General features: G+C 42.9%; 1 protein-coding gene across 2 annotated transcripts in view; it reads right to left on the reverse strand.

Moving 5' to 3' along the window:
* Positions 1-12,456, reverse strand: part of slc6a16a (solute carrier family 6 member 16a) — a 31,963-nt gene extending 19,507 nt beyond the window's left edge. For both annotated transcript variants that reach the window (XR_005035639.1, XM_036941898.1), the window contains exons 1-2: positions 12,159-12,456; positions 7,290-7,530 (exon numbers count right to left, since the gene is read on the reverse strand). Coding sequence is in view for 1 of the 2 variants with exons in the window: in XM_036941898.1 (XP_036797793.1) it covers positions 7,290-7,530; positions 12,159-12,161 (244 nt within the window). In the remaining variant the exon portion in view is untranslated. The remainder of the gene's footprint in view (positions 1-7,289; positions 7,531-12,158) is intronic.
* Positions 12,457-15,726: the final 3,270 nt, after the last annotated feature.

Below are 15,726 nucleotides of genomic sequence, written 5' to 3' on the forward strand. Positions count from 1 at the left end.
GAATGGAGATGGAGCTAGATAGAGAATGAATGGGGTTAACGAGAGAGAGATATTGAAAATATATAGATTTTTTTTTATTTAACCTTTATTTAACTAGACCCTCCCCTAACCCCAACAACGCTGGTACCATTGTGCCTTGCCCTACGGGACTCCCAATCACTGCAGTTTGTGATACAGCCCAGGATCGAACCATGGTCTGTAGTGACGCCTCTAGCCCGTTGCGCCACTCAAGAGAAAGAGACTGAATGGGGTTAGAGAGATAACAGATGGAAAAACAAGAGTGAAGGAGTCAGGGGAGGGAGAGATGCAACAATGGAATAAAGTAGAGAGGAAAAAAGAGAGAGAGAGAGAGAGAGAGAGAGTGAATGGGGTTAGACAGAGAACAGATGGAAAAACACGAGTGAAGGAGACAGGGGAGGGAGAGATAAAACATTGGAATAAAGTAGAGAGTAAGAGAGAGAGGGAGAGAGGGAGGGAGGGGGGGGGGCGAGTTAGAGAGAAAGAAACCTACTTCTTCAAAAAGTATCTGATAGTGATGGTTCTAGTCCCACAGCATGAAGTCTGAAAGTGATGGTTCTAGTCCCACAGCATGAAGTCTGAAAGTGATGGTTCTAGTCCCCCAGCATGAAGTCTGAAAGTGATGGTTCTAGTCCCACAGCATGAAGTCTGAAAGTGATTGGTTCTAGTCCCACAGCATGAAGTCTGAAAGTGATGGTTCTAGTCCCACAGCATGAAGTCTGATAGTGATGGTTATAGTCCCACAGCATGAAGTCTGAAAGTGATGGTTCTAGTCCCACAGCATGAAGTCTGAAAGTGATTGGTTCTAGTCCCACAGCATGAAGTCTGATAGTGATGGTTCTAGTCCCACAGCATGAAGTCTGAAAGTGATTGGTTGTAGTCCCACAGCATGAAGTCTGAAAGTGATGGTTCTAGTCCCACAGCATGAAGTCTGATAGTGATGGTTCTAGTCCCACAGCATGAAGTCTGAAAGTGATGGTTCTAGTCCCACAGCATGAAGTCTGAAAGTGATGGTTCTAGTCCCACAGCATGAAGTCTGAAAGTGATGGTTCTAGTCCCACAGCATGAAGTCTGAAAGTGATGGTTCTAGTCCCACAGCATGAAGTCTGATAGTGATGGTTCTAGTCCCACAAAATGAAGTCTGAAAGTGATGGTTCTAGTCCCACAGCATCAAGTCTGAAAGTGATGGTTCTAGTCCCACAGCATGAAGTCTGATAGTGATGGTTCTAGTCCCACAGCATGACGTCTGAAAGTGATGGTTCTAGTCCCACAGCATCAAGTCTGAAAGTGATGGTTCTAGTCCCACAGCATGAAGTCTGAAAGTGATGGTTCTAGTCCCACAGCATGAAGTCTGAAAGTGATGGTTCTAGTCCCACAGCATGAAGTCTGAAAGTGATGGTTCTAGTCCCACAGCATAAAGACTGAAAGTTATAGTTCTAGTCCCAAAGCATGAAGTCTGAAACTGATGGTTCTAGTCCCACAGCATGAAGTCTGAAAGTGATGGTTCTAGTCCCACAGCATGAAGTCTGAAAGTGATGGTTCTAGTCCCACAGCATGAAGTCTGAAAGTGATGGTTCTAGTCCCACAGCATGAAGTCTGAAAGTGATGGTTCTAGTCCCACAGCATGAAGTCTGAAAGTGATGGTTCAAGTCCCACAGCATGAAGTCTGAAAGTGATGGTTCTAGTTCCACAGCATGAAGTCTGAAAGTGATGGTTCTAGTCCCACAGCATGAAGTCTGAAAGTGATGGTTCTAGTCCCACAGCATGAAGTCTGAAAGTGATGGTTCTAGTCCCACAGCATGAAGTCTGAAAGTGATGGTTCTAGTCCCACAGCATGAAGTCTGAAAGTGATGGTTCTAGTCCCACAGCATGAAGTCTGAAAGTGATGGTTCTAGTCCCACAGCATGAAGTCTGAAAGTGATGGTTCTAGTCCCACAGCATGAAGTCTGATAGTGATGGTTCTAGTCCCACAGCCTGAAGTCTGAAAGTGATGGTTCTAGTCCCACAGCATGAAGTCTGATAGTGATGGTTCTAGTCCCACAGCATGAAGTCTGAAAGTGATGGTTCTAGTCCCACAGCATGAAGTCTGAAAATGATGGTTCTAGTCCCACAGCATGAAGTCTGATAGTGATGGTTCTAGTCCCACAGCATGAAGTCTGAAAGTGATGGTTCTAGTCCCACAGCATGAAGTCTGATAGTGATGGTTCTAGTCCCACAGCATGAAGTCTGAAAGTGATGGTTCTAGTCCCACAGCATGAAGTCTGATAGTGATGGTTCTAGTCCCACAGCATGAAGTCTGAAAGTGATGGTTCTAGTCCCACAGCATCAAGTCTGATAGTGATGGTTCTAGTCCCACAGCATGAAGTCTGAAAGTGATGGTTATAGTCCCACAGCATAAAGTCTGAAAGTGATGGTTCTAGTCCCCCAGCATGAAGTCTGAAAGTGATGGTTCTAGTCCCACAGCATGAAGTCTGAAAGTGATGGTTCTAGTCCCACAGCATGAAGTCTGAAAGTGATGGTTCTAGTCCCACAGCATGAAGTCTGAAAGTGATGGTTCTAGTCCCACAGCATGAAGTCTGAAAGTGATGGTTCTAGTCCCACAGCATGAAGTCTGATAGTGATGGTTCTAGTCCCACAGCCTGAAGTCTGAAAGTGATGGTTCTAGTCCCACAGCATGAAGTCTGATAGTGATGGTTCTAGTCCCACAGCATGAAGTCTGAAAGTGATGGTTCTAGTCCCACAGCATGAAGTCTGAAAGTGATGGTTCTAGTCCCACAGCATGAAGTCTGATAGTGATGGTTCTAGTCCCACAGCATGAAGTCTGAAAGTGATGGTTCTAGTCCCACAGCATGAAGTCTGATAGTGATGGTTCTAGTCCCACAGCATGAAGTCTGAAAGTGATGGTTCTAGTCCCACAGCATCAAGTCTGATAGTGATGGTTCTAGTCCCACAGCATGAAGTCTGAAAGTGATGGTTATAGTCCCACAGCATAAAGTCTGAAAGTGATGGTTCTAGTCCCCCAGCATGAAGTCTGAAAGTGATGGTTCTAGTCCCACAGCATGAAGTCTGAAAGTGATGGTTCTAGTCCCCCAGCATGAAGTCTGAAAGTGATGGTTCTAGTCCCACAGCATGAAGTCTGAAAGTGATTGGTTCTAGTCCCGCAGCATGAAGTCTGATAGTGATGGTTCTAGTCCCACAGCATAAAGTCTGAAAGTGATGGTTCTAGTCCCACAGCATGAAGTCTGAAAGTGATGGTTCTAGTCCCACAGCATGAAGTCTGAAAGTGATGGTTCTAGTCCCACAGCATGAAGTCTGAAAGTGATGGTTCTAGTCCCACAGCATGAAGTCTGAAAGTGATGGTTCTAGTCCCACAGCATAAAGTCTGAAAGTGATGGTTCTAGTCCCACAGCATGAAGTCTGAAAGTGATGGTTCTAGTCCCACAGCATGAAGTCTGAAAGTGATGGTTCTAGTCCCACAGCATGAAGTCTGAAAGTGATGGTTCTAGTCCCACAGCATAAAGTCTGAAAGTGATGGTTCTAGTCCCCCAGCATAAAGTCTGAAAGTGATGGTTCTAGTCCCACAGCATAAAGTCTGAAAGTGATGGTTCTAGTCCCACAGCATGAAGTCTGAAAGTGATGGTTCTAGTCCCCCAGCATGAAGTCTGAAAGTGATGGTTCTAGTCCCCCAGCATAAAGTCTGAAAGTGATGGTTCTAGTCCCACAGCATGAAGTCTGAAAGTGATGGTTCTAGTCCCACAGCATGAAGTCTGAAAGTGATGGTTCTAGTCCCACAGCATAAAGTCTGAAAGTGATGGTTCTAGTCCCACAGCATGAAGTCTGAAAGTGATGGTTCTAGTCCCACAGCATGAAGTCTGAAAGTGATGGTTCTAGTCCCACAGCATGAAGTCTGAAAGTGATGGTTCTAGTCCCACAGCATGAAGTCTGAAAGTGATGGTTCTAGTCCCACAGCATGAAGTCTGAAAGTGATGGTTCTAGTCCCCCAGCATGAAGTCTGAAAGTGATGGTTCTAGTCCCTCAGCATAAAGTCTGAAAATGATGGTTCTAGTCCCGCAGCATAAAGTCTGAAAGTGATGGTTCTAGTCCCGCAGCAGAAAGTCTGAAAGTGATGGTTCTAGTCCCGCAGCATGAAGTCTGAAAGTGATGGTTCTAGTCCCCCAGCATAAAGTCTGAAAGTGATGGTTCTAGTCCCCCAGCATAAAGTCTGAAAGTGATGGTTCTAGTCCCACAGCATTAAGTCTGAAAGTGATGGTTATAGTCCCACAGCATGAAGTCTGATAGTGATGGTCCTAGTCCCACAGCATAAAGTCTGATAGTGATGGTCCTAGTCCCACATAATAAGGACTGAAAGTGCTGGTTGTAATAATAATTAGTGATAAAACGTTTGTTGATTAATTTATTGTGTATTGTGTATCTAGTGGTTAGAGCATTGGGCTAGTAACCGAAAGGTTGCTGGATCAAATCCCCGAGCTGACAAGGTAAAAATCTGTTGTTCTGCCCCTGAGCGTGTCAGTTTTTTTTGTATTTTATTAGGATCCCCATTAGCTGTTGCAAAAGCAGCAGCTACTCTTCCTGAGGTCCACACAAAACATGAAATATAATACAGAATGACATAATACAGAACATTAATAGATAAGAACAGCTCAAGGACAGAACAACATACATTTTTTTAAAGACACATTGATACGTAGCCTACATATCAATGCATACACACACACTATCTAGGTCAAACAGGAGAGAGGCGTTGTGCCGTGAGGTTTTGCTTTATCTGTTTTTTTAAACCAGGTTTGATGTTTATTTGATCAATATAAGATGGAAGTTCCATGCAGTAAGGGCTCTATATAATACTGTAGGCTTTCTTGAATATGGGGACTGTGAAAAGACCCCTTTTGTGGCATGTCTGGTGGGATAAGTGTGTGTGTCAAAGCTGTGTGTAAGATGACTATGCAAACAATTTGGGGTGTTGACTATGCAAACAATGTTTGTTATAAAAAGAAGAAGTGATGCAGTCAGTCTCTCCTCAACTCTTAGCCAAGAGAGACTGGCATGCATAGCATTTATATCAACCCTCTAATTACAATTAAGAGCAAAATGTGCCGCTCTGTTCTGGGCCAGCTGCAGCTTAACTAGGTTTTTCCTTGCAGTACTGGACCAAATGACTGGACAATAATCAAGATTAGACAAAACTAGAACCTGCAGAACTTGCTTTTTGGAGTGTGGTGTCAAAAAAGCAGAGCATCTCTTTATTACGACTAGACCTCTCCCCATCTTTACAACCATTGAATCTATATGTCTTGACCATGACAGTTTACAATCTAAGGTAACGCCAAGTAATTTAGTCTCCTCAACTTGTTCAACAGCCACACCATTCATTACCAGAATCAGCTGAGGTCTAGCACTTAAGGAATGATTTGTACCAAATACAATGCTCTTAGTTTTAGAGATGTCCAGGACCAGAACAAACAGACAGCAACTCTTTATTAAGGATTTCAGTGAATTCATTAGCTGTGGTTGCTGATGCATATATGGTTGAATCATCAGCATACATGGACACACATGCTTTGTTAAATGTCAATGGCAGGTCATTGGTAAAAATAGAAAAGAGTAGAGGGCCTAGAGAGCTGCCCTGCGGTATACCACACTTTACATGTTTGACATTAGAGAAGATTCCATTAAAGAAAACCCATTGAATTCTATTAGATAGATAGCTCTGAATCCACGATATGGCAGAAGTTGAAAAGCCATAACACATACGTTTTTTCAACAACAGGTTATGGTCAATAATATCAAAGGCTGCACTGAAATCTACAGCTCCCACAATATTATTATTATCAATTTCTTTCAACCAATCAACATTAATTTGTGTCAGTGCAGTACACGTTGAGTGCCCTTCTCTATAAGCATGCTGAAAGTCTGTTGTTAATTTGTTTACAGAGAAATAGCATTGTATTTCATCAAACACAATTTTTTCCAACAGTTTGCTAAGATCTGGCAGCAAGCCTATAGGTCTGCTGTTAGAACCAGTAAAGGCTGCTTTACCACTCTTGGGTAGCGGAATGACTTTGGCTTCCCTCCAGGGAAAGACTTTCCTCTAGACTCAGATTAAAGATATGACAGATAGGAGTGGATATAGAGTCAGCTACCATCCTCAGTAGGAGTGGCTATAGAGTCAGCTACCATCCTCAGTAGGAGTGGCTATAGAGTCAGCTACCATCCTCAGTAGGAGTGGATATAGAGTCAGCTACCATCCTCAGTAGGAGTGGCTATAGAGTCAGCTACCATCCTCAGTAGGAGTGGCTATAGAGTCAGCTACCATCCTCAGTAGGAGTGGCTATAGAGTCAGCTACCATCCTCAGTAGGAGTGGCTATAGAGTCAGCTAGCATCCTCAGTAGGAGTGGATATAGAGTCAGCTACCATCCTCAGTAGGAGTGGCTATAGAATCAGCTACCATCCTCAGTAGCTTTCCATCTAAGTTGTCAATGCCAGGAGATTTGTCATTATTGATCGATAACAATAATTTTTCCCCTTCTCCCACACTAACTTTACAAAATTCAAACTAAGTTAACCAACTGTTACCTGGGCAACAAAGACGTGGATGTCACATTTCAGTTGAATGCATTCAGTTGTACAACTGACTAGGAATCCCCCCCTTTCCCCCTTTATTTGTGTATTTATGTCAAATATGTCAAATAATTCAGGAATAGCTGCTAAAAGGGTTCTTCGGCTGTCCACATAGAAGAACCCTTTAAAGAACCCTTTTTGGTTCGAGGTAGAACTTTTAGGTTTCATGTAGAACCTTTTAGGTTTCATGTAGAACCTTTTAGGTTTCATGTAGAACCTTTTAGGTTTCATGTAGAACCTTTTAGGTTTCATGTAGAACCTTTTAGGTTTCATGTAGAACCTTTTAGGTTTCATGTAGAACCCTTTCCACAGAGGCTTCTACATGGAACCTAAAAGCGTTCTCCTATGGAGACAGCCAAAGAACCCTTTCCACAGAGGCTTCTACATGGAACCTAAAAGGGTTCTCCTATGGAGACAGCCAAAGAACCCTTTCCACAGAGGCTTCTACATGGAACCTAAAAGGGTTCTCCTATGGAGACAGCCAAAGAACCCTTTTGGAACCCTTTTTTTCTAAGAGTGCATGTAAAGTTGCCTTATGGAATTTGAAATATACCATTCTCTCCCTCTCTCTCTCTCACTCTCTCTCTCCCTCTCTGCCCCTGTCCTATAGGGCCCACAGGGTGAAACTCACCTCCTCCGTTCTGATGGCAGAGGTAGGGGAACCTCCATACGTTCCCCAAGCCCACGCTGAAGCCCACCTGAGCCAGTACATACTGCAGCTTGCTGTCCCACGCCGGGCGGTCGTCTGCATCCCCAGACGACGCCACGCCCCCGGAGGTCCCCTGCACTCCCAAGTCCAGGAGCTCTGCCTCCGACCGACTCTCTCCCATCCTAGTGCCCTCCTCATCGCTAGGCAATGGAGGCTTCTGCATCTAGACAAAGGAAACGAAGAACAGGTGTCCCAACAGGTGTCCAAACAGGTGTGTGAGTGTGTGTGTGAGTGTCTGAGTGTGTGTGTGTGTTTGTGTGTGTGCCACATTGGTTTCTTTTTACATTTGACATTTGAAACATTGAGCAGACACTTATCCAGAGCGACTAATATTATATATTATGTTAGCTGTTTGGGACAACCACATATCACAGTTGTAAAGAATATATGAGCAAAGTCAGTGGTAGTAAGACCAGACTAGTGCAGGTGTTAGAGCAGGAAAGGCAAGGGGGCCTCTTCACAGGCCTGCGAGATATGTCTCATATTATATACAATAAACAGTCAATAGACAATAAACGTGGGGCTTAATGTACAGGTTCTGATAGTGAGTGGGTGTCAATAGACTATAAACATGGGGCTTAATGTACAGGTTCTGATAGTGAGTGGGTGTCAATAGACTATAAACATGGGGCTTAATGTACAGGTTCTGATAGTGAGTGGGTGTCAATAGACTATAAACATGGGGCTTAATGTACAGGTTCTGATAGTGAGTGGGTGTCAATAGACTATAAACATGGGGCTTAATGTACAGGTTCTGATAGTGAGTGGGTGTCAATAGACTATAAACATGGGGCTTAATGTACAGGTTATGATAGTGAGTGGGTGTCAATAGACAATAAACATGGGGCTTAATGTACAGGTTCTGATAGTGAGTGGGTGTCAATAGACTATAAACATGGGGCTTAATGTACAGGTTCTGATAGTGAGTGGGTGTCAATAGACTATAAACATGGGGCTTAATGTACAGGTTCTGATAGTGAGTGGGTGTCAATAGACTATAAACATGGGGCTTAATGTACAGGTTCTGATAGTGAGTGGGTGTCAATAGACTATAAACATGGGGCTTAATGTACAGGTTATGATAGTGAGTGGGTGTCAATAGACTATAAACATGGGGCTTAATGTACAGGTTCTGATAGTGAGTGGGTGTCAATAGACTATAAACATGGGGCTTAATGTACAGGTTCTGATAGTGAGTGGGTGTCAATAGACTATAAACATGGGGCTTAATGTACAGGTTATGATAGTGAGTGGGTGTCAATAGACTATAAACATGGGGCTTAATGTACAGGTTCTGATAGTGAGTGGGTGTCAATAGACTATAAACATGGGGCTTAATGTACAGGTTCTGATAGTGAGTGGGTGTCAATAGACTATAAACATGGGGCTTAATGTACAGGTTCTGATAGTGAGGGGGTGTCAATAGACTATAAACATGGGGCTTAATGTACAGGTTCTGATAGTGAGTGGGTGTCAATAGACTATAAACATGGGGCTTAATGTACAGGTTCTGATAGTGAGTGGGTGTCAATAGTCTATAAACATCGGGCTTAATGTACAGGTTCTGATAGTGAGTGGGTGTCAATAGTCTATAAACATGGGGCTTAATGTACAGGTTATGATAGTGAGTGGGTGTCAATAGACTATAAACAAAGGTTGTTTCCCCACAGACTCTGTTATTTGTCTGGTACTTGTTTTTCACAGCTGGTGACTCGACGGGATTCAGTCCATCCATTTTATGTTACAGTATTAAATAGAAGCTGTTACAGTATCAAATGGAAGCTGTTAGAGTATCAAATAGAAGCTGTGGTCTCCCTCTGTTACCATGAGCAGCAGATATATCAACCATGATCTCTCTACCACTGCTCTGTGTTCTGGTGATAAAACCAACTGCCAACTGAACCCACCCTCGATTCTCCACACCGGGGAACCACATTTACACCACTAGTCTTCTGTCCAGGGGATGTACTTGAACATCAAGCTGCCTCATGCTACAGAAACAGGCTCCTATGAGGCGTTCTGACTCGCAGAGGCCAAGGCTTGTGCAAGGTTATTTACTATAGTGACCTCCTTGGCACAGGGGCACGGCTAGTATCAGCTGTAAGAGTGGAGAAGAACCTAGCTGCAGCCAGATAGAACAGGTAGTGTCTCTCACACGCACACGCACACGCACACACACACACACACTTCATTGTAATGGCTGGAATGGAATTAATGGGACAGAGTCAAACATGTGGTTTCCATTGGGTAAATCTATTCTGACAAGTGTGACTCGAGGGTTACATTGGTTTACAGCAGGAGGAGGGGTATTGTAATGGATCCACACTACTACTGGCAGGAGTTACCACAGAGTCATTCTACTATGGGAATAGGGAAGCTATTTGGAGCACCTTACTAGATCTGCTCTGAGCTGATTCGTTTACAATAGCCAATACACTCTGGTTAAACTGGTAGATTGACTATTAGGCTACATTTACATTTTGGTAATTTAGCAGACACTCTTACAGACACTCTTACAGTTAGTGCATTCATCTGGGTGCATTCATCTAGGTACATTCAGCTGAGTACATGAATATAGGTACACTAATCTATGTACATTCAGCTGGGTACGTTCAGCTGGCTACATTAATCTAGGTACATTCAGATGGGTACATTAATCTCGGTACATTCAGCTGGGTACATGCATCTAGGTACATTCATCTAGGTACATTCAGCTTGGTTCCATCAGCTGGCTACATTAATCTAGGTACATTCAGATGGGTACCTTCAGCTGGGTACATTAATATAGGTACATTCAGCTGGGTACATTCATCTAGGTACATTCAGCTGGGTACATTCATCTACATCAGCTATCATCAGTCAGTGCTTAGTAAGAGAGGACAGGTATAGACAAGACTATAGGTTGTATACTGATTTAGAGTCTTTTTAGTTGTTGTTGTCATCGTTGTTGCTGCTGTTTTTTGAGGGTCCATTTTGTTGTTGAGACTCTCATGTTGATGTTGCTCATTTCAATTTAGCCTCCCAAGGAGGTATTGCAGGAGTAGTCCTAAACAGGTTAGACTTTAGTACTCAACTCCAAACAGCTTTGTCATTCACTCTTTCAACACATCACCCCTTTTGACTCCTCTAGTTCTCTGTCTTTCTTCTCTCTCTCTCTCTCTCTGCCTCTCTCTCTGCCTCTCTCTAAATATAGCTCACCTCTAATTCTACCTCTTCACCCCTAACCCTCTGCCCCCATAGTGGTTCAGTGTCCAGAGTTGTTTTGAGCTACTGGTCGGTGAAACACTGTGTCTGTGAAGAGAGAACATGGAGTCCATGGTCATTTTGGGCTATTTAAAAAAAAATATATATATATTTAACCTTTATTTAACTAGGCTACTGGTCAGTGAAACACTATCAGTAAAGAGAGAACATGGCGTCCCAGAGAGCCACACACACCCAAAGTGTTATGTTAAATAAATACACACCCAACACTTGATTTGTAAAAAAACTAACTGTGTGTAAACAGCGATTCTCAGACTGGGTCATAATAAACCCCACGCCTCCGGTCAATAACTCAGTTGCAGTTACATTAATGTATTTGTAAGTGAGAGAAATCTGAATGAAATAATATTACATACCGTTTTGTTTGACAATACCTTTGACCAGAGCCCTATGGGACAAACTAACACTACAGGTACATTGTAATGGAGATGATACGCTAACTAAACTCACCAGTGCATCATCATCCTGTGGATCTATTGTAACTGTATAATGTGTTATAATGAGAACGGAACTTTACTAGCATGTGGTTGTTTACCTTCTAGTTCAATATGCAAAGTGCATCGCAGCAAGATCCATCCACAGAGTGAATGTCAGTGATCCACAGACAATGGCACTGTGAAAACCCTACACTGGTTGAAATACTATTTATTATGTTGCAGTAAGTAACATATTTCCAACCTCAACAGAAACCCTGTACATGTTTAGATTTGGCAAGACACTTGGAACAGACACACAGACAAAGACGGACACAGACCAAGATGTGTGTACGATTTTCTGTTGTCTAAGAATATTTCCCAGTCCATTTTCTTTTCAGAACATGGAAATGTATCTTTTTACTTCCAACCCAAACGAAAAACGAAGTGTTTCTTTCCAGCCTTAACAAAGTACTTTCCAAAATGAGTTTGGGTACTGGCTCTTCAAGTCACCTTGGGAACAGCATTGTTTGGCGTAAACTCTGATCTTTGTCAGGTTATAAAAAGGTTGCTAGCCTACTTATTTCTCTGATGAGGTCCGATAGTCCTACACTTTCGCTACACAGAAAACAGTTTATAGGTTGAGACAAACTGACAACAATGTAAAAATGTACATTTAAACAATCCTTCATCCATATCATTTGAAATGAGGTCAGGGCATTACCATAGAAATAGGACAGAATAAATTAATTATAATTACATGAATATTACACAAATATTACTACCCCGAAGTGAAAAGAAACTAACTGAATTGCTGCCAATCGGGCTATTCCATAAGTAATAGTACACATTTTGTGTGAGAAAATAACTCACACGCAATCGGCAGTAAACGAAAAACAATTAGGCTATTTACTGAACATTTTAAAAGATGTAAAAGGTTAGACAAAGGTCGCTATGTAGGCATGATGCCATTAAGGTTAGATCGCAAGGAAGAGGGGGGTTCTGTGTAAAAGAAAAGACGCTTTTAAAACCAAGTCTCACTTGCAAACAGCGCATGAGTGCATCAACCTAACAAGGGATTCAATAACGTTCTCAGTGGTAATATTGAACATACCATGGTGTGCCCTCTACGTCGCGCTGTGCACTTGGGGGAGTAGTCTCTGACGTCGGACAACTTCTCACTGCCAGTCTTGGTCCGTTACCCCAGCAGAACGAGAACCTTGTCTTGTCTCTAAATTACGTCTGGGTTGACGCAAATAATAACGAAGGGTTCTCTGGAGCGCTCAACTTGATCATTGCTATTCGGAATCCTATACAAAACTTCACAGGCGCCACGTTGTAGCACTGTAAGAAGCATGATCTGTCGATCTTGCCAAGATATCAAGAAGACCAACTCCCTTCGTCTTTTGATTGGCTCTGGTCTCCCTTCACAGTCCCTCCCTTCACAGCCCCCTATAATATTACAAAATACACACAGGGCCGATATCAGTGGTTCGCTTGAGATTGGTTTCTTTAGTTAGCTGCATGTTGACCCGAAGTGTTTGAATTACATGCCACAAATTCGCAACAAATTGCATTTGGTTGTAAAGTAATTTTCATTTCAAGTGTCCTTTTTTAGGAACTGTAGGAGAGACAACCGTTGTAAGCCTAGTGCATGACTATAAACAATCAATTCAGCTTTAAACGATAATCACTCTATTTTTTATTCATTAGAACATATCTTATTCATTAGGCAGCGTCGACGTGACAGCGTTAATCTGAAATTGTTACTGTGTCTTTAGGTATTTAAGACCCTGCCTACTTTATATCCTTAGTTTTTGACTTACTCTCAGTGTTAAATTAACTCTTCACAAGTAGCACTATTGAATGTTGAATGACATTCCAATAGTGGAATTCGACTGGTCAGTTCATATGTAATAACTTTATCCACAGTGGGGAGCTCTAGGTTAACACATGGTATTTCATGAGCTCATCCTGAAAACACACACACGCACATGCGCGCACACACACACGCACACACACAAATGGGTGTCCGGAGTGTTTTTTGATTTTTTTAAACCTTTTTTTACTAGTTAAGCTACAGAGAGCTTTACACCTGCCCAAAGGGGGAGGATGAGATAGGATATGATATACCCCCCCTCCCCTCCCCTGTGCGAAAAACCCGGCAGCATTGCAGTTCTTGACACAAACCGATGCGCCTGGCAGCTACTACCGTACCCTGTTCAAAGGCACTTAAATATTTTGTCCACTCTCTGAATGGAACACGTACACAATACACATCTCAATAGTTTCAAGGCTTAAACATCCTTCTTTAACATGTCTCCTCCTCTTCATCTACACTGATTGAAGTGGATTTAACAAGTGACGTCAATAAGGGATCACAGCTTTCGCCTGAATTCACCTGGTCAGTTTATGTCATGGAAAGAGCAGGTGTTCATAATGTTTTGTACACTCAGTGTATTTTATTGTCCCATGGGAGAATTTGTCTTGGACAATTAAAAATGACTGTTACTTCTACATAGAATACATAAATAGATTTAATTAAATCTTACAGCACACAATAACATCACCATCCATCCTCCTCTCTACCCACACAATAACATCACCATCCATCCTCCTCTCTACCCACATAATAACATCACCATCCATCCTCCTCTCTACCCACATAATAACATCACCATCCATCCTCCTCTCTACCCACATAATAACATCACCATCAATCCTCCTCTCTACCCACATAATAACATCACCATCCATCCTCCTCTCTACCCACATAATAACATCCCCATCCATCCTCCTCTCTACCCACATAATAACATCACCATCCATCCTCCTCTCAACCCACATAATAACATCACCATCCATCCTCCTCTCTACCCACATAATAAGTTAATTAGTTCATGCCAAGGTAAGGCTGTGAGTTGGTAGCACCATGACTGGCTAAGCTCCAGTTCCACTGTTGTCATCCTTATGTACCACTAGACTCCCTTACCAAAACCATATGGTCTATTTACCACTAGACTCCAATATCAAAACCATATGGTCTGGTTACCACTAGACTCCCTTACCAAAACCATATGGTCTAGTTACCACTAGGCTCCCTTACCAAAACCATATGGTCTAGTTACCACTAGGCTCCCTTACCAAAACCATATGGTCTAGTTACCACTAGGCTCCCTTACCAAAACCATATGGTCTAGTTACCACTAGGCTCCCTTACCAAAACCATATGGTCTAGTTACCACTAGGCTCCCTTACCAAAACCATATGGTCTGGTTACCACTAGGCTCCCTTACCAAAACCATCTCCATATTAGTTCCTGTCAAAGCAGCAGCTACTCGGGTCCAGCAACATTAAGGCAGTTTTATCCAATTTAAAATATTACATGGCATTACATTTCATAACAATTTTCACAACACATTAAGCGTGTTCCCTCAGGCCATTTCTCTACTATCACATATCTACAATACAAAATGAATGTGTACAGTACGTGTGTGTAGAGTGTGTCTTGTCATGTGTCTGTGTAAGTGTGTGTCTGTACCTTTGTGTGTGTCTCTTCACAGTCCCCGCTGTTCCATTAGGTGTATTTGTATCTGTGTTTTAAATCTGATTCTACTGCTTGTATCAGTTCCATGTAGTCATGGCTCTATGCAGTACAACCTGAGGACCTTGGCTGCTGTATCAGTTCTATGTAGTCATGGCTCTATGCAGTACAACCTGAGGACCTTGGCTGCTGTACAGTTCCATGTAGTCATGACTCTATGCAGTACAACCTGAGGACCTTGGCTGCTGTATCAGTTCTATGTAGTCATGGCTCTATGCAGTACAACCTGAGGACCTTGGCTGCTATATCAGTTCCATGTAGTCATGGCTCTATGCAGTACAACCTGAGGACCTTGGCTGCTGTATCAGTTCCATGTAGTCATGACTCTATGCAGTACAACCTGAGGACCTTGGCTGCTTGTATCAGTTCCATGTAGTCATGGCTCTATGCAGTACAACCTGAGGACCTTGGCTGCTGTATCAGTTCCATGTAGTCATGACTCTATGCAGTACAACCTGAGGACCTTGGCTGCTTGTATCAGTTCCATGTAGTCATGGCTCTATGCAGTACAACCTGAGGACCTTGGCTGCTTGTATCAGTTCCATGTAGTCATGGCTCTATGCAGTACAACCTGAGGACCTTGGCTGCTGTATCATATATTATCACTGCTGTATATAATTACTGTACTTGTTGTGACTAATTCATGGAGACGTAACACGAATGCCTACACCACTGAAGTAACACCATTCTTCTGGTACTATGCATCGTGTGACGTCTCTGTGTGTGTGTGTGGGTGTGTGTGGGTGGGGATGTGGGTGTGACGTGTGTGTGTCATCCATAACCGGTTAGAGAGAGAGTGTGAGGCATTGTGGCAGACAGGTCAATGGAGAGAGACTGAAGCTATGTGACTTTATGACCCTGGACAAACCAGCTCCACCAGAACACAGACACCATGACAGAATGATAGAGAGGGAGGGAGAGAGATAGAGAGAGAGAGTTTGGGAGGGAGAGGGAGAGAGAGAGAGAGAGAGAGGGAGAGGGAGAGGGAGAGAGAGAGAGCGCGAGAGAGAGAGAGAGAGAGAGAGAAAGAGAGTTTGGGAGGGAGAGGGAGAGAGAGAGAGAGAGAGAGAGAGAGAGA

The sequence above is a fragment of the Oncorhynchus mykiss genome, chromosome 13 (assembly GCF_013265735.2).
Source record: "Oncorhynchus mykiss isolate Arlee chromosome 13, USDA_OmykA_1.1, whole genome shotgun sequence".
NCBI lineage: Eukaryota > Metazoa > Chordata > Actinopteri > Salmoniformes > Salmonidae > Oncorhynchus > Oncorhynchus mykiss.